This window comes from Coturnix japonica, chromosome 3 (genome assembly GCF_001577835.2).
Source record: "Coturnix japonica isolate 7356 chromosome 3, Coturnix japonica 2.1, whole genome shotgun sequence".
In the NCBI taxonomy this organism is placed as follows: Eukaryota; Metazoa; Chordata; class Aves; order Galliformes; family Phasianidae; genus Coturnix; species Coturnix japonica.
In genome coordinates, this window is record NC_029518.1 from 3,102,708 (window position 1) to 3,128,976 (window position 26,269).

The 26,269-nt window shown below is 38.3% G+C and overlaps 1 protein-coding gene across 3 annotated transcripts in view; it reads right to left on the minus strand.

The window, feature by feature from the left end:
- The window catches only part of MACROD2 (mono-ADP ribosylhydrolase 2), a 786,342-nt gene that overhangs the window by 533,428 nt on the left and 226,645 nt on the right, over nucleotides 1-26,269 (minus strand). For all 3 annotated transcript variants that reach the window (XM_015856727.2, XM_015856726.2, XM_015856725.2), the window contains exon 5: nucleotides 15,339-15,455. In XM_015856727.2, the coding sequence (XP_015712213.1) occupies nucleotides 15,339-15,455 (117 nt within the window). The remainder of the gene's footprint in view (nucleotides 1-15,338; nucleotides 15,456-26,269) is intronic.

The following is a 26,269-nucleotide window of genomic DNA, read 5'->3' on the forward strand; positions in this document are numbered from 1 at the left end:
GCTACTGGAGCTTATTATTTTCATCCTTAAAATCTATTCATGTAAGTGCCAACCAGCTTCTAATTCAAAGCAGAAGATTTGAGAATTAAATGTAGGTTCACTTCAAGTGAATTTAACAAACAAAAAGTGACAGGAGTTGGAATATGGCTCTTTTGTGGCTCAAAGAAAAAGAAACAAAAGAATAGAAGCAGCAAACAAATTACAAGCCCTGTCAACCTTATTAGATATTGTGCTGAGAGCAAGAGGGATGAATGGAGACTTCCCACTCCTATGCCTTTCACAAACAAATGAAAATACATGCACAGTTTTGAATATGGTATTTAGGAAGTGACAGATAACTCTTGGGAAAGCAAGTTTGCTTCCCTGCTGAGAAAATAACGTATCTCAATAACACTATTTTCTTTCAAATTGCTCAGGTCAACAAATCACATAGGGCATTTTTAATTTATTTTGACTGTTTATCCCATGTTGACAATCTGAATTGGTAACCTCCAACATCCTACTGTAGGAAGCAGTCTTAAAAGTGACAGCTCAATCTGTAAATAAATACCTTCAAATTTCATCTTTGAGAAACACAGCTATTTCAATCTTCATTTTGTTTGTTTTGTCCTAAAGGAGGACGTTTCATCCCAGAATGTTATTTTTTTTTCCATTCTTGGGAACTGCATCCATCCATCGTGTCTGAATAAGCCCACTTAAAATTAGAAAAAACAAACAAACAAAAAAAACACCTGGAAAATTATTTGAATGGCAGGAATTTCTATGCAGCATAAAGATCTGTCCTCCTTTATGTATCTGAAAAATCCCTTCTTTAAAGATTTCCCTTACTCAAAGACCATGACCATACGCTCCAGGAACACACGGAACTGTAGTGCTGTCCACAACATGAAATTAATCAACTCATACAGCATTTAACTCTACAGTAAGCACTTAAACATGGAGAGCGCAAGCTAGGGAAAGAAAACCAATCTCTGCTAAGGACTGTCACTGCCACCACCTAAGCCTTTACTTTTAAATGACATAAAAAAATCCCTGCAATAGAAGCTCCTAAATAGGCTTTCCAAGTGCAAATTTCCTGCCACCACTTCACTCAGGTGCCTGGCACGACTTCAGAGGGCAAACTGAATTTCTTAATCTTGGAAGTCTCAAACAACAACAAGCATCCTTCATCTCCAGCAAGAGGATTTTTACTTTGGAATCATTCCATTCCTTTCTTTAATTGGGAATAGTATACCCTACTATTTGCTCACTATTGTCAAGTAATCTGAAAAGTATAGGAAGGTAAAATTAAAGGTCTAACAAAACTGACATAAGCTTCAAAAATCATTCCACATCATTTGTAGTTTCCTGCTTCGCTAAGTTTTATTGTTCTCCAGTTCAATTAATCTTCTGACATGTAAAGGTCATTGTTCTATATATTTTGAAGGTTTATCCTTATGCAGGAACGCAGGCACGGTTGTGTAGGTAACTCTAAAATCAATCCCATTAGGGCGGAAGAAAGAATAGATGCCAGAACTTCTCTCTTACAAAGATAAAATGGAAATGCTCCACAGAAAGTGAAAACAGCTCCTCAGGGAATTGTCAGGAACTGGGCAAAAGAGCAATGCAAACGTTCACTAGTCAAGTAGAAACTTGAAGAAAGAAAACGGGGAGTGCTTGTGAGAGCAGAGCAGCATCGCCGGCATGTGTGGTAACAGAGAAAGCCCATGCCCGCTTCACTGACCTTGCATGTTGATGTAATGTCAATAGGAAAGAAGGAAAGAAAGAAGGAAAGAAAGAAGGAAAAAAAGAAGGAAAGAAAGAAGGAAAGAAAAGGAAATAGATAAAAATCTGTACATATAAAGTATATCCCATTTATTCCTTAAAGGATTTAGTAAATTCCACAAGTCTCCAGAAACAGGAGTATAAGCCAGACACTCCTGAAGGGCTGGGTGCTGCCAGTCAGTTTTCCAGCTGACTTCACTGACTTTAGGCAGGATGTCAAGGGAGACCAGTTTAACAGCATCTCTCAATGCTCTTACAATGAAAGCTACCTAAATAGGACCCATAATCTCACATTCCTTCCTTCAGAAAGTTGTGCTCAAGAAAACACTTCAAAGTGAAAAAAAATCCATTTAATCTTATTTTTCTCTGCTTGTTAGTTAAGATTGAACTCTCTATATGTTACAGTCACGTTTGCAATTGAGATCCCAATAAATGGCATACGAGTGATATTCAGGGGGAAAAGAAACAAGGAGACACACTATAAATGTAACAAAATATGAAAACATTAAAGCATGTTCAGCTTGAAGGGAAAAATGGGAGGATAAATATATCACTGCCTCTTTAATCCAAATACTTTCTTTAAAATAAATTCTGTTTCCAAGCTTCATTTCCAATCTCATTTGCACACAGTTGCCAATCCTGATTAGCTCAAATGAACTCCCTAAACATGAAGGTGAAATCTCCCAGACCACAATACAGCAGATTAGAACACCTGCAGACATCCACTCCGCCACAAGAGACTTTCTTTTTACTAGGAATTACCCTTAAATGAATACCTTTAGTCTTTAAAATTAGAGGACTCTGTGTAAGCAGGGATTGCAAGATCCCTTCCTTTGTACGTTTATGTTTGAAGAAATGCATGCTGATTCAGACTAAAAGCAAAGAAACAAAGAAGTCTCTCCAGCTTTCAAAAACAATGGCCACTGAAAAAGGCAGAAAAGTATGATTTGTACCAACGTTTCAAGACACTTTTAATAGGATAACTAGTGTGAGTGATGTTGCAGTATGCAAGGCAAAGAAACACTTATTCACAGTACTAGTTGGACATACACTTCTTTCTCCCTCACGGCCTCAATATCAAGCATCTGACAGGCATGTTTTCTTTTAAAATGAAACTGATAAATTTATAGATAGCTGCGCATCATATGACTGGTTGCAGATAAAACTCATCTCATGAAAGGAACAAATGCCTTAATAAAGAAGGAATTTCTCATCCAACAAATCATCACGAGCCATCTACTCCTCTTGATTATGGCATTTATATGGTCAAGTATTCACAAGTCAGAACTCTGTGTTCTTAATCACAGCTTGGTCTGTTATAAATCATTACATTTTAAGACTTCATTTGATCAGAAGGCAAGCACCAACTAGTTCCTGCAACTTGGAGAAACTGCAATCAGTCATTTCTCAACATCTGATAGGAAGGAAACAGAAAAAAAAATGCACTTTAAAATGTCTTAAAATTGATTGACGATATACTACCTATGATTTAACAGCTGTGATTGTTAAAAATTCAGAGGTATTCCCCGTATCCATAGAAAAAAGCATTGCACGTGTCTCTTATCTCTTTTAACCATATCTCCTCATGCAGAAAAAATGCCAATCACATTTCTAATGGATATATTAAAACAAGGTGCATAATCAAGATGAAAAAAATAAGTACCTTTGGTTACACTTATTGAAGCTGCATTATGAACTAACTGTAGTGTGAATTAACATTTTGCTGAGAACATTTCCAGATCAACAGGAAATGCTGCAGCCTAGTTACACAGATACCTGATGAATGAGAAGAGTTGTCTTTCTGTTTGCTTTGGATCTCACAGTTATTTTTATCTCCCCAAGCTCACATTTCTTCTCCTACAGTTGGAAGCAATACACTCTCAATCTTAATTCAAATCAGTTTGAAGCCCAAGATTTAAACCCAATGTTGTACTCAGAGGGAGTGTTCCTTCCATTACGTGCCATGAAGAAATAGAGGGAAACACTAGAAACAAGAAAGAGTTCACATCAAATCGAAGCAAGCTGGATAATGAAGGGGAAAGGAACAACAGCTGGGAAAGGATGAAGGGTGGCAGGGAAAACACTAAAGTGATGGAAGATGTTCTGTCAGTCTCTGAAAAGACACACCAACAATGCTGGACTGAAAAAGTTTTGGAAGGGGGTAAGTTTGAAGGAGTATGAAAACACAGGGGTGGGGATAATATAGTTGTCAGGCACAGCATTTAGGTAAGAGATGCTGTAATTAAATCTGTTAATTGTACGCTTGCCATTTTATCAATTCGAAGGCTAAAGGTGCAAGACATAATGGATGCTGGGCTTGGAGCCAAATCACAGCTCCTGCTGTTGAGCATCCACCTACTATAAGCAAATAGGGCTGCTTTTATGTTTTAAACATTGGTAAGTAAATACATTATTTTCCAAATATCAACATCACACCTCCACTACAATTTCTGCAACAGAACACACAGTAATCCAATGAGCTTTCACACAGGTTTGTACTAAGGATAGCCTGGAGCTAATAGTTAAATTTAAGGCCCAGTATCAGAGAAACGCATTAAATTCCTCTGCTGTGGGTAGGGAGATACATTTGGCATAGTGAAGTGATGAAACGTTGGGAACAGAGCAACCACACATGGCCAAAAGTGGCACCAGGGACATGTGACAACATCGGAGGCATTTGTTGTAGAGCACAGTGCGGAGCAACAAGACCTGCCCACTGATCTCCTAGTTTTATGGCTTCCAAATCACCTGAACAAGTAGGAAAACAAGGAAACAGTGACTTACCACACCTGCAACTAATACAAATCTCCAACTGCTTAATAAAGCAAGGTTCTTATGAGGAGCTAGACTTGTTAATGGGTTACAGAGCCTTTTGCTTACACGTTTCTGCTTCAAATCCAACCCTGTGCTCAGTGACAGAAAATCATTACCACGCTTGTTCAATGGATTACCTGAAATGCACTTACACTTCCATATCAAAGTATATTTCTTACACACAGAATATATACACATATATATAAATAAAAATGAAGAAGATCTCCTCTGTCATCAATGATAATCAATCAAATCTGGAAGCTTTCCATTGCCCTTTGCAGTCATGCCTCCCCACCTGCCCACTGCGGGTTACACACAAGGTTTTGCTGTTATTTTTATGTTATTTTTAAAGAGGTGCTTCAGGTTTGCAACCCCGCAGGCTCGAGCACAGCAGCTCTGAGTGGTCTGGGAGACTAAAAGCAACAGCAGCACAGATGTCTTCCTGCAGCACAGGACATGGCACTGAGCAGCACCGCTGTGCGTGGAAAGGCCAAAGCCCCCCAAGCTCTCTGCTGCCGAGGAGAAGCCCCATTCCATCTCAGAAAAGTTCCTTCCTGAACATACTGTGCCTGCCGTACAGGGGATTTACTCATTTATGTGGTCCTGGTTTCTTATTCTTAATCATCAGGGCTCTTAAAAGCAAAACAAAAAGACCAAGACAGTCCCCCCACATTTTCAGACTCACTCGCTACACATGAACACAAGATTCCCTGACCCATAAACTAACTGCTCTTTTCGATAAGACAATCCAATGGAGAAGCTAAATAAAGCATTGCTTAAAATTAACAATAATATGACAGGGAAATAATAAGATGAAACCTGTCTGGGATATCAGAGGTCTCGAAGCACTAAAAATCCATTCATTTGACAAAAAGAGCCAGGAGAATGTACAGAGTTGGTTGTTTTTTCTTTTTCAAGATGGTGAAAAACTCAGATATCCCATTTGCTTAATTAAAGTTTCACACTGACAGAGTCCTGGTGGACCCACAGCTGCAACAGGATGTGCAAGCATCCATCAGGATCACAAACCCCTGACAGATCTTCTGCCTCTTCTCTGATGCCCCAATATTCCCCAGGGGATGAAACTTGTCTGCAAGTTTTCTTTACTTCCACCCTGATTACTCCTGAGCTGGCTTAGTGGCACTGCAGCTGACCAAACAGGATGTGGATTCCCTGTGACTCCCCAGCACAGGCTGACCCTCACCAGGCCCATATCACAGAACCGCTAATTCAACTCCTGGACATCAGCTGGTGAGGAAGGCAAGAACAACACGGGAATCATTTTCACCATAACCATTGTAAAATTCTTCACCTAATGTGGTGGGTTGTTTTTTTTTTCCTGTTGTTCTGTTTTGTTTTTCTCATCATTGATGGTTTTGTTTGTTCTTGTCATCCAGAGGGATCTACCAGCCTTGCCTAGAACTGATTCTTGTGTCAAATGCAGTCTGCATTTATGTGTGGTCCCTAAGCGACACAGATCCACTGACGATAAATCAGAAGAAGAAGGAGAGGGGTTTTATGGCCTGCAAAAATCACACAGTAAAGGGGGTATCCTGGCAGCGATGGAGAGATGGTTTTATTTTTTATTTTTAATTTCTGGCAAATCCTTCAAAGCTGAATTCCTTTTCAGAAGTTGTCTTTCATTGCCAAATGTAAGATTCTGATTTAAAGTGACTTGCTTTGTGCCTTTGTTTATGTTCACTCTCTAAACTGAAAGAAATCCAACAACATTCATGGCTCCCCAGTCAATTTCGCATTCACTTCACTTTCAGCTTCTCACGAACTGGGCTGTATTACAACAAATTAATTTTAAATGAACCGTTTTCCCCAGAAAGAATTCTGTTCCATTTTGGAAAGGAAAAAAATAAGTTGTTTTAAACAAGAATATGCCTCTGCCAGGATTACACCTGACACAAATGCAATCTGTTACGTGAATGAACAGTGATTTTGAAAACAGCAGGCTTTTGGAGCGCGTGATGTTACATTATTTTGCTATCTGTGACACCCCTCAGTGTCTCATGGGGGTTTCCCCCTCTGCTTCACTCAACATCTTCAGAGTCCCCCCCATTCTGCTGAGAGAATTAAAAATGAATAATGTGGCTGTTACAACACAGCTTCAAGGAGAAACTGTTTCCTCCTTTGTGTTCATGGGTGCTTCAAACAGTTCAGTCCTGATGACCTGCTGTTTATAGCTTGCAGGCTGTGAGAAATTACACAACATTCTTACTGTATTCTTACTTTCTTAAAAGCAGCCCACATGTTTTAATGCTAACACGAACAGTGTATAAAATTATACTGAAAGCATATTAAGGAAGCTACAAAAAGATAAATGTGATCCAGACAGACATAAATATAATTAGATATCAAAGGGGTTATTTTTAGTGTTGCAAAGCATTTCTCCATTTATGCATTTATTTATTTATAAGCATGAAAAGACCTTGGAAACCTACCAAGTGTTTTTACTGAAAACTAAATAGGAGGATTACTTAGCAGTGTGCAGTGATAGATCTTATGCTCCCTCCTGCAACACCGAAACATAAAAATGGTTGGGCATCTCTCTGTCCATCTCTCTCATATGTCAAGAGAAAACACAATTCAAATTGGTGTGTCCCAAGTGAAAGGGAATTCAGCGAAACTCATGTGCTGAGGACCCAGAGCACAGATTTGCAATGTGACAAAGGATTAATAGGAATACGCAAGAAGATATAATTCCAAGTTGGTGACAATTGTTTAATTAACATTTTCTTCTGGTTTCTTACTGAGTAAATTATATTATACAAATTACACTCACCTACAAACCAGCATGTGGGCAGAAGCAGCTATAAGAAAAGTTCACACTGCAAGTACCATGCTGTAAATACAGTTAATACACTTTCCATATAAATCTGGTGCTGGGACTGTAACATTTGCAAGCCACGGAATGTTGTAAATATTCTGCAACACTGACAGTGCAAGTACACAGAAGACAGAGACACATTCATTGATACAGACATAGAACTATAGAAACATAAGGCAGTATCAATGCATTTCCTCCCTACTTGGTTATCCTTATTTTTGTTAAAACACTATGAAAATATATATATGTTTTGGGAAGTCTAAGAAAAGGAGGGGGAAAAAATCTTAAACTTGCAATTTTGGGGGGTTTTTTAAGCAATTTTTTTTATTTTTTAAGATTAAAAAGAGATGCTATCAAATGCTTAAAAAAAAAAAATCAGGGACCTAAATTTTGCTGAAATTCATAGTGCTGCATGTGAGTCAGACCCACATACTCAAACACAAAACATCCTGGATGAAGGCATATTCCCATCTGTAGTGAAGTGGTATCTACATCATGTAAAATGATACCTTCTCTTTTCTTGTTTCATTCCTCTTCTTCTCTACTTTCTTTTCTCTTTTTCTTCCTTTCCTTTCATTGACTATCTGGTTAATCAGTGTTTAGATTGTTCCCTGCAGCAATTAAAATGTTATTTATGCCCTGCAGCCTCACACCTGATGTCTCCTTCCGGAACAGAAACGTTTCAAAACGTTGACCTCAATTTTGACAAACTAATGGATACTAAAGTGTGTTTTGATCTGCATGCTTAGTTTATGCAAAATAGCCTCAGGATTCCTCTCCTTTGCCAGCTGAAACAAGGACCTTCTAAAAACCATTTCAGTAACCTTCCTATGCCACACACTTTAAACTGACCAAAAGGAATTAGATTATAGGTAAAGAACTCCTCTTGAAACAAACTTTTCCTCAGTAAGATTAATTCAAAATACATTCAGAAAATAACAATAATAATAATAGCAGCTCTAGACTTCAAGCGAACAGTGAGGTTTTGGTTTTTTTTTTTGCCTTATTTCTACATAGTAGAATGGAAAGAGTTGTGTTATTATTTATTCTATACTATCTGATGACTTCCAAATACCGTGTCGTAACTTGGGCCAAAAGATACGCAGACTCGGCACAAGAAGGAATCCTATCCTTTGCCTGTATGAAACAAAATTGGACCACCCTCTTTTTAAAACATTCCAGCTACAATAAGGCAGTAATTATTAATCTCAAGAAATGATATGAAGTTAATGACCCTGGAAAGGCAACAGTTTTAAACTTTTTTTCCTACCCCAGGGAGATGGAAGATCAGCAGTTAGTGTTCCAATTCACGGCCCAAATCCGTGCCCACATATTTTATAAGCTAAGTCCAGGTTCGGGAGACAGGCTGCATATTTTTCAGAGTCTAACCCAGCATAAATCACAGAGTGCCAGCACACTATGAGGTTAATGTTGTGTTTTACTACAGTAAGCAATTTCTATCACCATTTAAAATGAGACAAGCAAAATTCAGGCAGACAAAATCTCATGCATCGAAGATGAATTTTTCAAGTACTGAGTGTATGCTTTGGCTACTGAGGGAACATATTACAGCAGGAACAGCAGCAAGCACTGCAGTTAAAGGAGCATAAACATCTCCATTATAACCCATTATTACCCTTCTTCCCTGTAAGCTGACTCTAACTATCAGAAAATTTGTTTATTTTTCTGCTACGCATTTGACTTTTTATTATTATTTGAGTAAACGGATCGGCCTATGTTCAAATATGGAGGAAATAAAATGTGTCAGCCCCAAAATGTCTGAGGAATGACTACTAGCCAACTGAATGGTAAGGCATATTAGAGTGAAAATTGTTTTTAACTAATGAGGATACATTTAAATAGCTCCTTACACATAAACTAAGCACTAGAAGAGTGTTTTCAACTTGTAAGTACCACCCTGTTTCATCACTGGGGTCTACCCGAGGTGAACTCAGCACTGAAAACACTGACTGAGGGGACCTGTGCTACAAGGAAAGGTTGGCTGCCAGCATCGCGAAGTGATGCTGCAAGTTCTGTTCTTCCAGCAAGACTAAAAAATAGACCTATGCAGGACGTATTCCTGTCCAGAATTACAGAAATAAGACCAGAGAGGGAAACAGGCTGCCTGCCATTGCATCATATTCATTTTACACATGAGATACCAAGGGTGTTCAGTGTTTGGTGACAGGTCTGTAGCATGCAATGAAGAACACAATTTAAATTTAGCAGTAAAGATCAACATTAAAACACTTCCTTCAGCCACAACACATACATCTGTTAACTGAACAATCTGATCTGAAACAAGGATTTCCAGCAGCACGTGCTGTAATTTAACCATAGCGTGACACCACACAGAGCAGTAACAAATACACACCAGCCCATTCACTAATTTGATTTTTAAGAACCTACCCACTAAAAACTGTACATGAGCTAGGCTCACATACACGGACAGAGACTGTATAGTATCACGATGGAAGACTCTTGGTGATTCATATCAGCACTTTTCAACCAATAGCTACAGCACCTGCCCCTTTTCCCATCCCCAAACCAATGAAAGACTTGGAAGAGATGTTTGAAATCAGGTAGTTGAAGGTGATAAATACATTCCCCATGAGTCCTGATTTCTCCCTTTGTGTGTACAGAAGAGAGTGATGAGCCATCGAGCTCTATTCTACAACACTAAATCATCTCTAAAAACTAAAAAGGTTCTAAGGCTTAAGAAGTAATCATGAACATTCCCCTTCCAACACATTCATAATATATGTAGTGTATCCTTTTGTTAATGGAAACTATTTCAGGCCATTAAGATGACTGGAGTGAATTAGACCATAATAAAACCACAATAAACACATCACTGGAGACTGAGGACCCTGACCAACAGGGAAATAGTAGCCAAGTTGGTCTTCTCCAAGCAGTCCTCTCTTGGACACATATGGGTCACTTTTAATGCAGTCTTTTTCAACCCACATTTTTCTCTATTCCCTTATAAATCTCTCATGAAAAGAAAAAATACAGTGGATGAAATGAACAACAATTGTGCAAAGAAAATATTTTATTCTGCATCGGAAGTACACAAAAGAAAGTGTCTCTGAGCCTTGCACATCTTTGAAGTGAATTATAAATATTATTAAATCAACTGAGGTTTTGAAAGCATGAGAAGGATCGAAGTTCTTTGAGGAATTCAGGGAATTTGGATAATATGCTTAAATATTATTCTCCATTTTTCAACTGATCAGCTTTGGCGTACAGGAGTACAGTCTTTTGAGTTCTATTTCTGCCTAATCAACCTTTTAATTACAGATCTGTAAGCAGTCTCCAAGCAAATATAGAGTTTTAAATTCTCTACCTTTACAGCCTTGCATTAAAATAATATACTCCAAATGTTCTTCTAAATCTTTTAAATACCAAAAATTGTGGATCTAGTGGAAGCACTCTTTTTAATCTCCACTTTTTAATCTCTACTTTTTAATCTGATTAAACAAATTGAAAGGCTGATTCTTCCTACTGTGTTTAATACTAGCACTTCCACTAGCTACTTATTTCACAGCAGGAACTGTCTTTGAGAGCACATGCACATTATTACTCCAGATAAACCAGAAGTCTACACAGCATTTCATAGACATTGCATGTAGTACTCACAAAATAAAGCAAACAGAAAGAACTGTTGTAAATATTACAGCCTTATTAACAACATCAACAGGGTACTAGATATTGTGTAGCATTTCCAACAAGGTGTTCTTGTTCACTCAAACTTCTAGTTTTAATTTACCAATGGTTGGCTCTTCCTCATACTAGATACCTCAAGATTCTGTTTTCACAGGTTTGGGGGCTTAATTATCAAGCATGTATCATAAAAAGAAAGAAATGATTACTAGAAATATTAACAGTAGGTAAAAGTTCATTTGGGGACTCCTTTCCTGCCAAAGCTGGGGTACTACTTACCTGTTTCAGATGTTATTACCATGTCTTCAATTGGTTTCAAACCCATTAAAAACCTTGTAGAACAGGACTCTATTTTCTGCTATGTTCTGACAGGCTCTTTTTTATGGCGGACCTCTACAAGCAGATAACAAGCCATGAGGCTGTTGTGGACCCTTGGCTCCAGCTATAAACACAATTCACATTCAAACCATTTTCTGCCAGCAGAGCCAACTGAGACTATCAATCAAACAAGTAGGAAAACTAGCATTAGTAATGCTTCAAACAGATAATGCTCATCTGCTGTTGAAAGGATGATAGGGTAAAAGTGCTGTTCACTGAGGACCAGTCGTACAAGATTTAGAATAAACATTTCTTTAAACAGGAATAAAAATATGAAGTACAGAAGTTAAATAACTGATTGTTCCTTTGAAAAAGCACTAAAGGAATATATCTGACCAAAAAGTGATGGATGTACAAATAGGTGTTTGCTGAAAAACAACAATAAATTACATCAACCAAATTATGCATTCAACAAATAACTTGTTTGGCACTTGAGGGTCTTTGTGTAGGCTTCTGCAATACAGAAGACAGACAGTGATTACACTGACTTCTGTTAAGACTGTATTGAGCATTACATTGAACTGGTAATTAGAAAACCAATTTTGATTTCACCTCTATTTCCATAAAGACTATTTTTTGGCTTCTAAATATATCTTGAAAAGCTCATAAAGCAACATCTCTAGGCTTCAGACACATCAGTCTTTGTCTGCTCATATTACTAAGATGAAAAGATGAGGGGGGAAAAGAAACTACTTGATGTATTCTCTCCCTAAGCTCTTATTGTTACTTGTGTACTTCAGAGACTGATCAGACAGATGTAACTACTAAAACAAAACACTGAAGACCAGCCTCTGTCATACATCTTTGCACTTCTCTTTGGCATTTTTTTCCGTCTGTTTTCCATTTGTGAAAAAGCAGCTATCACACCTGTTTTTATTTATGTAAGTCAATACAGCTAATTATACAACCATTCATAGCCACAGTACTTTTTATTTGCCGACTATCAGTTTCCTTTTCCTTAAAAAGCCACTTAATTCCAGCTTCCTCCAAATTACTGTAAAACTATGCAATATGTTGCATGATCTTAGAATCCTACACCTTCTTTAGATCCGAGTTTGCAGTTTAAGCCCAAGTCCTGCAACATACGTTGCATGTGCAGACTGCTCTGTCCTGGAGCAGCTTTACTGATTTCAGAAACTAGAGATGAGAACTAGAGATGGGAAAATCCCAGCAGTAGGAAACATGATTGGAACATTTCCAACTCTGCTAAACAACAAAAAAATAACAATTCATCACAGTAGTAAAATATTTCGCATTTTATATCATTACTCATCTAATTAAAATCTCATGAAGACTGGAGACAACAAAGTAATCATTACTCTAAACTGTTAATTAATTGCTGTAGTAGGTCTCATGTATAAAACCAGGTGTAAAGACAACTCCAAAGCTGTCACTTATTGATTCACCTACGACTTCAAACAAATTGCTGACATGCACAACTGCTGCACAGAACACCTGGATGGGAGAGTATATGGGAAACTGTGGATCATAGATTGAACCTCTGATTAACCATCTGAGGCAAACGACAAGTCAGCTGTGGAAACACAGGTGAAGGTAATTCAGCTGTGCTACTGAAAGATCTCCTAGATCTCATTTAAGGGCTGACCACCACTAAGGCAGGATCTCTTTCTAGAGATTGCTCCTGTGTGGAGGTTTGCAGCTGAGCCTTGGCATTGGCGAGCATCTATCCTTACCGTGAGCCTCAACATCAGTGAGCATTTGTTGTTTATCTTCTTTTCTACATAACCTCTGGTTATCTGTCAACTTTACAATTGTACAATTACAACTGTACAGGTAGTCAGGACATCCTGTCACATTGCTACTTCACTGCAAAAATCTAACATAACACATTTACATCATCGTACTGGTACAACAAAGTGACACAGAGCGGCAAAAGATATTTAGCGGCTCTGCAGCCCTTTAAAACATGAAAGTGGAGTTCAGATTGTTTGATCCCTTTCAGATAAATGGTTTACATGGTACAATAATTTAACGACCCGCAATCAAAAGCTTCTAAAAGGAAAACAGCTGATGAACACAAACACATTTTAAGGAAAGAATCCAAGCAAAGAATAACTAATTCTCAGGCTGCATGAGAACTGTATATTTCCCCCCTTTTGCCTGTTTGCCAGTTAATGTATCCTTTCCCTGTTTCATGTTGATGCATAATCATATATAAATGGATGTGTCTTTGATGCAAAGACTTCCATTTCAGAAAAAACTTCCATTTCAGAGAATATCAATTGAGAAGAATATTGGCTTTTCTCTACAGGTAGTTACAGGTTTTATTTCAAACCACAAGTGATAAAAGGTTTTCTCATTGTTATGTTTTCTTATATAAAGAACAAATTTAAAAATTCCCTATAGCCTTCAATCATAATCCTATTCCACCAACCAACCTGACTTAAGCAAAACCCATTAAAATGCTATCAAACTTAAAGGCTCAGATGTAACCTCATCTTTTTCAAACACTGTTCAGTGCTCATTGAGTTTGTACTTTATGTTTATTTTCTCTCATTGAAATACTTGGGAGGAATTAAGAACCCACACATGAGCAACTTTCCTGTGACTCCCAAGATTTTTTCCTTCCTTCTTTCTGTCTTTTTTTCCTAGAATATGAGAATTAAGCCTCATAAATTCACAATAGAGACCCAACAACCTTATCAATTTTTGTTCACCATTTTGTTAATGGTCAAGATTTTCATCATATAGAAAACCCCAAAGTAGCCAACATATTGGAATATCCTCAGATTTCCCGATGTTAAGCCAAATTAGCCTTTCATAAATAACCATTAACTTATGTATAAAACACACAGAATTTTTCCTACACATATCAATTATCACCATCAAGGAAGTAACTGCTAGTTATCATCATCATCTCAGAAGGTGATAACAAACAACTGGAACCACACTCTTTTCTTTATAAGGTGTTAAGAGTTCCAGGAACCTAAAAAGATACCTGTTCCTGCACTCTGCATTTGATTTTACATGGAAACACCCTAAAAGTAATTAAGAGAGCAGATCTGAAATACTTGAATGAGCCACATTACAACTGCTGATTACACATTAAAGTAAGTTTGAATACCAGTTATACGCTGTTTGTACTGCTTTCTTGATATTTGTATCATCATATCTTAATATTCTTGAAGAGAATTGACTCTCTGAGAGAGAATTTGACTCTTCTACATTTGACTCTTACACAACAGGCTGTCCAACCAACATGATATCAACACATTATTTTTTCCAATACCAGCTCAACAACTACGTGACAAGGTCAAATAGCCTTCCTCCTACTTCAAATAAGATGGGAATTTTGGCAATCCCACTTTCAAAGTGCAAAAACATTTCAACACTGAGCTGTGTTCCACCAAAAGCTAAAGTGTGACAGATGCCTTCACAGTAATTGCCAATCAGCCTCTACATAGCAGCTGAAAAACACAATACATCACTTTGATCTCCTTGGCTATCAAAGTATGCACAATCAACAAATCTGCATGAAGAATATGAAATATGCAACATTTCCAAAACCTGTCTCCATGGAACTTAAATATGATAATGTATATTTTGTTCATACTTCATAAAGCATTTCAAATCCTTTATTATGCATATGAAAGGATGTTTTAGTTTGCAAGAAAAATAAAAACAGAAGATGTTTTATATTTTAGAGACATGTGAGTTTTCATCGGATAACACAGGTGAAATAATCGTTTAGAAAAGCCTGAATTGCTTTGAGGGAAAGACATTATTACAGAACATGCTTAATTAAGTCCCTCTGCTAACCTTGTAAAATGAATACCTTGTTGAATTAGACTACAGGGAAATAAAGCATGCATACCAGCTCCACGTGCATAAAACAAAAAGAAGCTAAGAGAAGATGACTTACATTTTGCTGGTAGGTCATATCCACACGTAATTTTTGCTTGTCCAGTCTCACAGCCACTCAGGTTGCGGCATTCAGCAAGCAAGCAGGGCCCAGCAGCTCTGTGTATACAGCCATCCACTACAAAAGCAAACCCAAAACATTTTATCAAAAAACATTTTTTGTGCATTCAAACTGTGTGCAAGTAGCATTTAAACAAATGCATGGCCACTCACATTTACTGCTCATTTTTACATGTATAGACCTATTGATCTACAAGTAGATATCCAACTACATGCAAACATTTTTTCTGACAGAAATAATTTATGTTTTAAAAATGTATATATAGTATTCAGTGAGCAGCTGCTAACCAGAAAGAGAACATGTAGAAAAGGTAAAGCAAAACTAAAATTTCCATTGTAGAAAGTTGTCTTATTCAAGGCTCAAATAAATTCTCTCTTTCTATTATGACGTTAACATTGATTCCCACATAAATCTCAAACTCTTTTCTTCCTACATATCTCTTATTGTTCTAGAATCGTGCAGGCTATTTAATGTCAATGTTCTGGTAAGGCCTTAAACAAAAATTCCATGAAATAATGCTTATGAGTTTATGGGCTTGAAACTTACACAAATACTTGCTTTTGACCTTTATTCTTTCCTTTTTCTTTTTTGTTTTGCATGATCCGTGCAATACCATGGAGTTAATTAAATAATAATTACTAAAGGTTGCAATTGCAGCTAAGTATGCAAGAAAATTAGTTGAGTGCATAGATCTTTTTACCCTTGGGATCCAGCAAAAGAATAGTAGCATTAGCAAAGGCAAAAAAAAAGGCTGCTGGCACAGCATTTCTGCCCACTCAACATGCAATCAAAGAAATCATTTACTGCAATTATGGAAGAAAAGTTAAAGAAAAAGGAAACAAACAAAAAAAGGAAATGCTGTGTGCACTGACACAGTAACTACTTGAAGGCCCTAAGTTAGCAGCAACCATGAAGTTCCACTACAAGAAATGGCTATCATATAAATTACAATTCAATTTAGAAAAGTTAAAAAGCTGAAGAATAAAGGCTAAACAAATTCTTGTTTACACAAGACAGATTCTGTTTTTGTGTTGTTCAATATTTTATTTCATATTTAACCAGTTTGAAGTTACGCCAATTCCCAACAGCACTTTTGAAACAATTAAAGCAAAAAAGGGTCTGAAAAGCCAGGTTTATGTGGGATTTCAAGAAACGCATAGACTCACAGAATTGCCTGTGTCCCATTCTACCTGGTGGCACAGAAAGACGTGCAGCACAGCACAAGGCCTGGCCATTTGACTGCTCACTACCAGCCAAGCTGTAGGAAATTCAGGAGCTCCCTCATCCATGCCACCTAAGCCACGATACCAGGTCTTATTATTCTACCTCAGCCGAATTTTCCTTCCTCTTGTACCCAAAAGCTCAGCTCAACAGACTACAAGATGCTAATGCAACAATTATATTTCGTAACCTCCAGGGAAAAAAGGAATGCTGGAAATCTCTCACGTGCTCATAACATCGTATTTAATTATTTTAGCTTAATTACGAAATGCTTTTCCAAACCGAACAGGATAAGTAAACCAGTATTCGTTGAAACCTCAAGTCCATTTTCATAAGCAGTGCCACCACAATCCTTACCAACATTAATATTTCCTGATACACTAACATAAAAACAGCACTAACGCTTAGCACTGCGCTTAATGCACAGTCCTCAATGCAGGAAGAAGTCTTCCACCTCAGGAGCACCGGACAAGAACTCAAGTCCACACAGTCCACCGTCCTCAGCAGTGGATTGAGCATTTCCAGCCCTGAGCTATTTCTTGTCCTGAGCTGCTGGGCACCCACCCCTGACCTGTGTCTATACAGTTATTTGTTCTGACTCAGCCCCCTCAACTAAATCCTCGATAAACCAACTTCTTTTACCTCAAAGCACATTCAGATTAAACCAGGTCCAACCCAGAGCACAGCCAAGCAACAGAACCAGCAGAAAGAAGCCACTGCCTCCCATGGAGAAACAGAAGCATGGATTTACCTCTTCAAAACCCACAGTACATTAGCAAACCCAGAAGGTTAATAAACCACATGGCAGATCCGCTGTGATGGCCAACAGACAGTCAACCCCAGCTCTGCATCTATAAACAAGCTCAGGACTGAAGAAGCAGGCTCTCAATGTGCACACAGCTGAGGTACAGAAGGCCCATCACTGCTTGGCTCTCCACAGCTCCACACACAGCCTATCTGATTGAAACAGCCTCCAGCAGGATGAAAAGGTAATTGAAAAAAATTGAATTCTTAACTGAGGCAAATCAATTCCATCATAGCCAATTTTTGACATATGACAAGGAAAATGGAAGACATCTGCCAAAAACAAACAAGTAGAAGTTCATGCTTCTCTCAAAGATGGCTTAACAGAAAATGATTGAATACTCTGGACAGGCATAGATGGAAACTCAGACATTAGCATTTGATATACTTCAGTGACTACACAGAAGAATGTTTTCTTAAATATATATATATTTAAATATAAATACAATTGCCATTGTCTAAATGACCTATTTCTCCTATTGTGACTTATTAAATACTTGAGCAGAGATGACCTCTGATCTACATATGCAAATCCCATATAATATGATGAGAGCTAAAATCACGCTAGAAGCATTCTGTATGTCCAATAATACATCCAATATGTAACACAACTTTGATAATTCTTCTAGCGGCAACCCAAGCAGTGAAACATCTTGCCAAATTTGAGCACTCGGCATAACATAAAGGAAAAATAAATGGCAAAGATAGAGTAGATGAGCAAAACAAAATGCTCTGCTAAAACGTGTTTTAGCTGTATTAATTCAAAAAGACACAGTGGGAAAGCACAAAACATTCACGTGAGATACTTGGTTTGCTGGAAGTGTGAGCTGACTAGCAATGTAAGCATACAGGGAAGCTAAGCATTGTTAACAGGATAACTTTACGGAAATTGCAGATAATGGAAACAATCTCAAGAGGGGGAAAATGATGGCCAAAGATATAATGTTATTGTGTAGTAAGGAGGAAGAGATTTACATGATAATGGTGGCATGCTGCTCAATTACTTTTGTAAGAAATCGAACAACCTTTGATATATCGGTTTCAAATACTTCATCTGTACCATCAGTTTGATGTATATGCGCTCCTCTGAGTTTTTCAAAACAGATTTGGGAACCATTAAACCACAACCCACTGTGCCTTTCCTGGAATTACTATGCACAACTAGCTATAAAAACCCAGGCACTTCACTTATGCTCAAATCTGACTTGCATCTTGTGACACAGATAAGAAATTACGCATTGCAACCATTTTCTACAACCAAACAGAAATGCCCTTTAACTCAGAAGCCATCACTCTGTTCAGTTTGCTTATTTTCTGCAGCCTGCATTCCTGTCCAGGTGTATGGAAATCATATATGTATGTTGGGCCATTTATATTCACAAGTGAGCTGTCATTTCACAACTACAGGAAAGGCATGGGAAAACCCCTCAACAAAACCATCAGTTCTAATTGACAAGAAACCCTGCCTCTGGCCTGCATGCCAAACCTCTGGCACTTCTCAGTCCTGGCAAGAACTGAGAGCACCATTTCACCCTGCCTTGGCTGGGGAAGCACATCGAAGGGTTTGTTTTTTTCCTGATCTTGACACACTTATAGGAATGACATTTTGAGGGATGAAGAACAGCTCAAGGAGCTTAAGATTTAACTCTATATTTCAAGCAGTTCATGCTTGCATAAAGCTATTACAAGTACTATTCCAACTTTTTTCATTAAAAATAGTATTAGCAATCACATTGCACGCATCCATAAGTTTTAGGAGCCACTGGGGACAGCACTTTGTTCTCCCAACAATTCAGCAGAAGCCCTTAATGAAGAAAAACTCCTTCCAAAGCTGCTGCAATCAATGGTATTGGATGCACAAAGAAGTCACCTCAAAATAACCGCTTAAAATACAGGGAAATAATCAAGTTTCAAAATGAAACTCCCTGGTAAAATGGCCATTCTATAAAAGCAGCAAGTTCTTAAATATACTGAAATCTCTGATGTCTTTCTACACCATTAAAAGATGTTAAAAAGTTACATTTTTTCTTATTTAATTCCTTGTAAAGCAAATGTATTTGTTCTCCAGAATTAAAGGGTTAAAGTTACATAGTAAAAAGTAGCTAATTTACCGATGTACAACACAGAATAAATCTATTTCTTATAGAAAATCTCTTAAAATTGCAAATGAAGCAAAAGCAAAGGAAACAGAGAATTAAGGGTATCGTGGGATGCTGCTTGAAAAAAAAAGACCTCAGCAAAACCAATCTTGCGGTGCAGATGGTAATAAAATAGGGTAAGGTAATCAAACACCACAGCAAAATAATACAAAATTCCCCTGATGATAATAAGCACTAACTTCTTTTGTGACCTTGCATCTGATTCCGGATAAATTGAAGCTATGGTGTAAACAATGTATGCAGACTTATATTTCAAGAAACTATATGCTCTTTTTTCATAGTAATTCCTGTTCTCAGGAATCTCTCCCAGACCTTTATTTCTGGTTTTCCACCAGGAAACTCAGGAGATTGACTTATTTACCAAGTTAACCGTGCATGACTTATCAATGACGCCTTACCATTCTTGCACATAGCAGATGGCAGGAGTGAAAAGGAAAAACGAAGCAGAAACATATCATGTTAGCAGATATATTGCTAGGGACAGACAAGAAGAGCCTGGCGTGCCCTGCCTGCAGCATGCCCCTGTTGTACATGTCCCGACTATTTGTGGACCTTGCAAAACTGCTCACTGTAAGAACGCGCATGGAAACAACACCAACCCTGCACAAGTGCTGAAGTGCCTCTAGAAAGTTCACTGGAGTCAAGTTCTGGGAAAGGCACAACTGCACCTCGCCGACTGCTGTCAGGGGGGAAACAAATCCTCCCAGCGAGACACAGCAGCTGCTGGTCTAATGAACAAAGGTAGGGATCTTACAAAGATTACAACACAGATGCCAGTCGGCTGCCGCCGCTAGAAGTGGCAGTTTGTATTACAGAGATGGCCTCTGCCACTGGGAAGTTTAATGAGCTGAAGATTTTTAATCAATGCGCTGGTTTATAGGCCTCCAACATAATTAATTCTAAATACTTCACATTTAGACAGTACTTTCTAAACCTGGATCCAAGAGAATTTAAAAGCATGATCTGACTTTGCCTTAAAACTCTCCATTTGCAAAACAAAAACCACAGATGCACGATGTATTTCGAGATGGCTGCTTCACTGAATTAAGTTCCTGTCTCACCGCAGAAATTCTGACTGTATAGTTTCTGAAAGACTTTTGTTTGCAGACATTCTCAGCACCCACTTCTGAGCTAAACCAAGACACAACTGAGAGCTTAAATTCCCAAAGCTTAAAGCTACTGGTTGGGTGTCTGCCTTTACTTTAGAATCAACACTTGAGATTGCCATGAAGGGCCTTAATGCAGCCAGAATTAAAGCTCCAGGTGCACTCAGTGCCAATCACTAAATCATGCCACAGAGGGAGTTTAACATAATAATCATGAGCGTTAGAACCCTTACTGAAGTACCACCACCAGGCAACAGGCCTACTTGAAATAATGGTAACTGTAGGCATTACTGCAATATCACCGCTAGGAAACTCACATTTTAGAGTATGGTTTAGATGGAATACTTCAAATTCACCACAAAACACCAACAGTTTTTGCCTGTTCAGGTGAAAAGAGCAAGAAATTATGCTTTAAACACAACTCAATTCTTTATGAGAATGCTGTCCTTAGTTTGGATGTAGTTCGCATTGAAAGATAACAAAAGTAGCTGCAAGGTCCTACACCAAGTCCTTGCAATAGAATGACAAGACGTGGAAATAAGGAAATCAATCAGTGATTCAAAATAAAACTCACTCGGAGGTCTGTTAAATGTTAAGCATGAAGTTTATTTATTGCATACAACCAACCATTCTTATTTTGAAAAATGAGAAACAATAGTAAGCTTGCATTTTCTGGCAAATCTTTCCTTGTTTAGTCAAAAAAAACTTGGGATGTCAGAAACTCAAATGAGAAGTACACAAAAAGCCAAGTAAAAGTTATTCTATCACACTAGCAGTAATGATTGCTAAATTCCTCCCAAGAACAACTAAGCAGCAAATACTGCTCTCATTTCATCCTGTACTTAGGACTTCATCTTTCTTGGTCTCTGAGAGCTCCACTTCGATTCTGCAGACAGAGTTATAATGTCAATAGGATTCACACTTCTGTCAGCCCACTCAAGCAGCATAAGGGCTCTGAGAAACATGGGTCTGAGAAACCTGTCTGAATGTCACACTTTTGGCAGGAAAAAAAGAACTAGGAAAGCCTCCAGTAATGGTTTTCCAATTTTTCCCAGTCCAAAATCCTGACATTAAGGCATGTGTGAAAGAACCACTCACTTCCTTTTAATTGCGGTAATGTTGAGACACCTGACACACTACAGTCTTCTACAAATGGAACTCAGACAGCTAAGCCTGAAAAATTTCCCTGCAGCAAGCAGAAAGAGATTGCATGTTATTGTTTATTCATAAGAGAAGCGAGAAGCTAAAGTCTTGTGAAATTTCAGGTTATTCTATGCCATTAAACCAAGTATAGTTTACGTTTATCTGCACTTGATTCCAACTCCTCGAATTGACATCTCTTACTTTTATAAGCTGCAGGATTTTTTTTAACATGGTATCATCCTGAAGAAACTGGGCTGGAAACTACAAAATCCTTTCCTCAGTTAACAGGGCAGTACCAGTACTTCACTTCCACTCGGACAAAAAGCCCTACTAGATCTCATTGCTTAGCATCCCTACATATTTCCTCCTGCATTTCTAGGCCTTGGTCCCCCAGCACAAGAAGGATGCTGAGATGTTGGAGCAGGTCCAGAGGAGGGCACAAAGATGCTCAGAGGGCTGGAGCACCTCTCCTAATGAAGAAAGGCTGAGGGAGGTGGGGTGGTTACCCTGGAGAAGGATCTGGGGAGACCTCATTGCAATGTTTCAGGATTTGAGGGAAGCTTATAAGCAGAAAGGGGAGAGCCTTTTTATGTGGATAGATAGGTCAAGGAAGAACAGTTTTAAAGTTGGATTAGACGTCAAGGGGAAGCTTTCCACTGAGAGGGCACAGACAAGCTGTAGATGCTCCATCCCTGGAGGTGTTCAAGGCCAGGTTGGATGAGGCAACCTGATCTAGTACTTGATCTAGCAGCTGGCAACCCTGCACACAGTGGGGGGCTGGAACTAGATGATCTTCAAGGTCTGTTCTAACCCAAACCATTCTAGTATTTTATGATTGTTAACATCCAGTATTCAGCAGTACCTTGAAGTTAAATTATGTAAATGGTTGGGGAGATGACATCAGAACTCCTTTTCTCCTTCTATCATGGCCCCTTGAAAATTAGGTTCTGCTTAACACTTACTTCTAATGTCACACAGAAGGTCGATGTCCACCTTCAACAAAGCTGACAGACTCCTTCAGCCCCTCCACACTGTCCTTCCTCAACAGACACCTCTGTGCTTTCCCCTTTCAAGCACAAAAGAAACTCACAGCAAATAACCACTGCAACTTTCCCTTGTCACAATGCCATTAAGCAATTGATGACACTACACTGCTCCTGGGATATCAGTCTCTGTCTAGTGCATAGAACTGCGCAGTCTATTTTTCCCCCTATACTATTCTGAAACATTAATCTAAACTCTGAGGAGCACTAAAGAAAGAAGGAGATAAAAAGATAAAAAATGCTCCTGGAAGGACAATGAAACTCATGTTAGAAAGAAAAGTAAGAAGTGGTTTACTGGTGTTATTATACTGCATGTAAACAAAATAAGCTGTGTAGAAGATGCACTGGTGAGACACTACATCCCCATCTCAGCATCCTATTTTACACAATGGCCAAAGACAAGCTCTTAAAGAACAGAGGTTAGGAGCAGAAAAAGCAGTTACCAGTGCTTCCACATATCATTCTTCAAACCACACTGAACTGGCAGCTTGCAAATTTAGCAGGATGTCTTTTCTACACACCCCGATATGCTCTCCTTTATGGCCTGTTCAGTGAGCATCTCAGACTCATGCATGTGTTTGAATGTTCAATCTTTATTCAGTCCTCTGCATAACAAGGACAGAATCATTAGCAAAGAAATAAATAATACTGGTTGTTCTATGTGCAAATACGCAGCTAACCTAGAAGTAAAGAATGAAAATAGAAAAAAGAAGCCCACTGTGAAGTATCTGAAGAAGTTTCCTGCTTGCTTTTTTGCCCACAGATAAGGCCCACAGACAAGGAGGCTGCACTGGCATGCTCCATTACTTGCAAACATTTCAAAAATACTTAAGTGCATGGGCCACTCATGGCCGATGACTTATATTAAACCGCAGTAGGTATTTGCATACTCAGAGTGCAGTTATTAGGCAGTAATCACACAGTGACTATACAGATTTATTCACTATGATCAGCTAACAGTTGTCAGGCACAGGTCAAGGATTTAGAGATAACAGGAAACCGTGTAGTAACTGTACAATGGCCATGTCAAAGGGAGCCTACTAACTGTGGTGCATTCGCACAGGCTCCTGGCATGTCTTTCTTAAGAGTTGTACACAGGTACACTATAAGGACAACAATACCTCACTCAATATAACCACTTTCTTCCCACTGAAAGCTAGGGGATGAGATACAAGACCTCCTCTTCACACAGAACATGGAAGCAAATGCATTAGCACATATACCTTTCGAATTTGAAAGCCTGAAAGCTTCTGTATTAAATTACAGCTTCTAACTAAAATGTAATTAAACCAGACAGTTCTCATGGGGATTTGCAAGGGTGTGCAAAGAGTGTAACACTGCTGGGAGAAGACACTGAACCTAGGGAGACCAAAGCAATACATGATGCAGAATGAACAGCAATGTGTCCCTTAGTAAACTGCAATAGAAAGATGGGCAGGTCTGCAGGGGAAAAGCTTTTATGACTCAGGATTTCAAACAATATGCTTTAAACACTTTTTAATGAACTTTTCAATAGTTGTCTTTTCCCTTCCCCTCTAACCCACAGAGGTTCAGCTCAACTATTTAGCATCGTAGTGAATCTCCAGGCAGGTTTAGGCAATGCATAGGCCACAAGAAAGAAGAAAAAGATGCTACTATAGGAAAAGTTAAGTCACAGAAGGCAGTGGTTCTTTGGTAGAATCTCCTAGCTTGACAGAAACCCCTTCATCAGTACAGCATTCTGTTGTCTCGGCAGGCAGCCCTTTTTGCACAGGTTACACAGCCTTCACACAGATCTTTACAGATGGACAAAGCCATTCAGATAGACTGAACTCAGTGAAAAAAAATATCTGTACAGAGCAAGCACTGAAACAGCATTAATAGTGACAAACACCGACAGTCACATTACCAACTTAAGCTTTTTTTTAAAGCACAGATCATTTTTTTCTAAGCAAGAACATCATAATAACAGCAAACTTAAGATGCCTCTGTAGCATGGATTATTATGAAGTCTTCTTTAAACTATAGCTTTGCTTTTATCTTTAGATATAGACACAAAGAAGTATATTTTGAAGTAAAGGAGTTGTCTTGAAATTTAGCCATTATAACACACAAACAACACAAAACACGGGGTTCTTAGGAACTCAAATTTAGGGCAGCAGCCAGAGCAGATAAAGGAGCAGGACTAAGCAGCAACCAAGATATATACTTGCTTGCAGAAAGGCTCAACAAGCTATAGGAATACTATGAATTATTTACTGTGCAATAGCTGATTTTCTTATTTCCTGGACGGTTTTCACTTGTACTAATTTAATTCTATCATGAACCACTGGTTGAGATGCTTCTTAGTCCGCAATCACAGAATCCTCTCAATTTAAAGTGCTGTTTGAAGCCAGATTAATTAACAGTATTAATTATACAAAAATTGCCTAGCAATAGGTAAATCCAATTGAACACAATACAATGTATTCAAATGGAATAAATACAAGGGAAGGAAAAGGTAAACACTAGATTAGCTGCAAAGTGAGCTATGAAAAACGTTTTCGCAGCCAGTGTTTCAACACAAGCATGACAAGTGGGACTGAAACGTCCTTAAGTATTTCAATTATTTGTTGAGAAGGGATGGAAAATTGTATGTGCAATTTTATGTGTAACTTGGAGGATCTAGGACACACAATTAGAATTCAGAAACTACTTTACAAGCAACATGCAAAAAAGTGTCACACAGTCCAAGTACAATTTTCCCTGTAAAAACAATGTCATATCTTGACATAGACTCATGCAACAAAATATAGAAGAAAAACTATTTACTGTCAGTTGTGTGTCAGATTTCATTGCAGAATCTGACATATCTATAAAAAAAAAATGTAAAAGGCATCAGTAGAACTTTCACAGATAATTAATGGTGTAGAGAGCAAAGGGGTTAAGCCCCATTCCTTCAACTCTGACAGTCAAGTTCTGTTTCCAAGGTAAATGGAAAAGCACTGTACTAGGCCAGATTCCTACAAATACATTCATAGTGATCAAATGGAATTTCAGTGACTGCAGGGGCACAGTTAAAAACAGAAGGAATAATAACTCAACTCTTTTTTTCCTTTTCATTTTTATAATATATCTAAGGTCAGAAGCAGCAACAAGATAATGGAAAGTGCTGGATAAAGAAATGCTTCCCACACTGCCCACTGTACTTGGGTTTTTTTGGTGGTCTTTTTTTTTGCAGTGCTATCACTTTGAACAAAAACAATTTAAGAAGAAGAAAGGAGAAGGACACAAAGCCTAATAATAGCAAGTGACCTTTCAAGTTAATCAAAGACTCTGAATCCAGAAGTTGCACAGTAAACCTCTATGTGCTGTTCACCATTCTGCCCTCCATGGGGCCATACCCCAACAAGCTGCTTAATCAAGTCCCACACTGC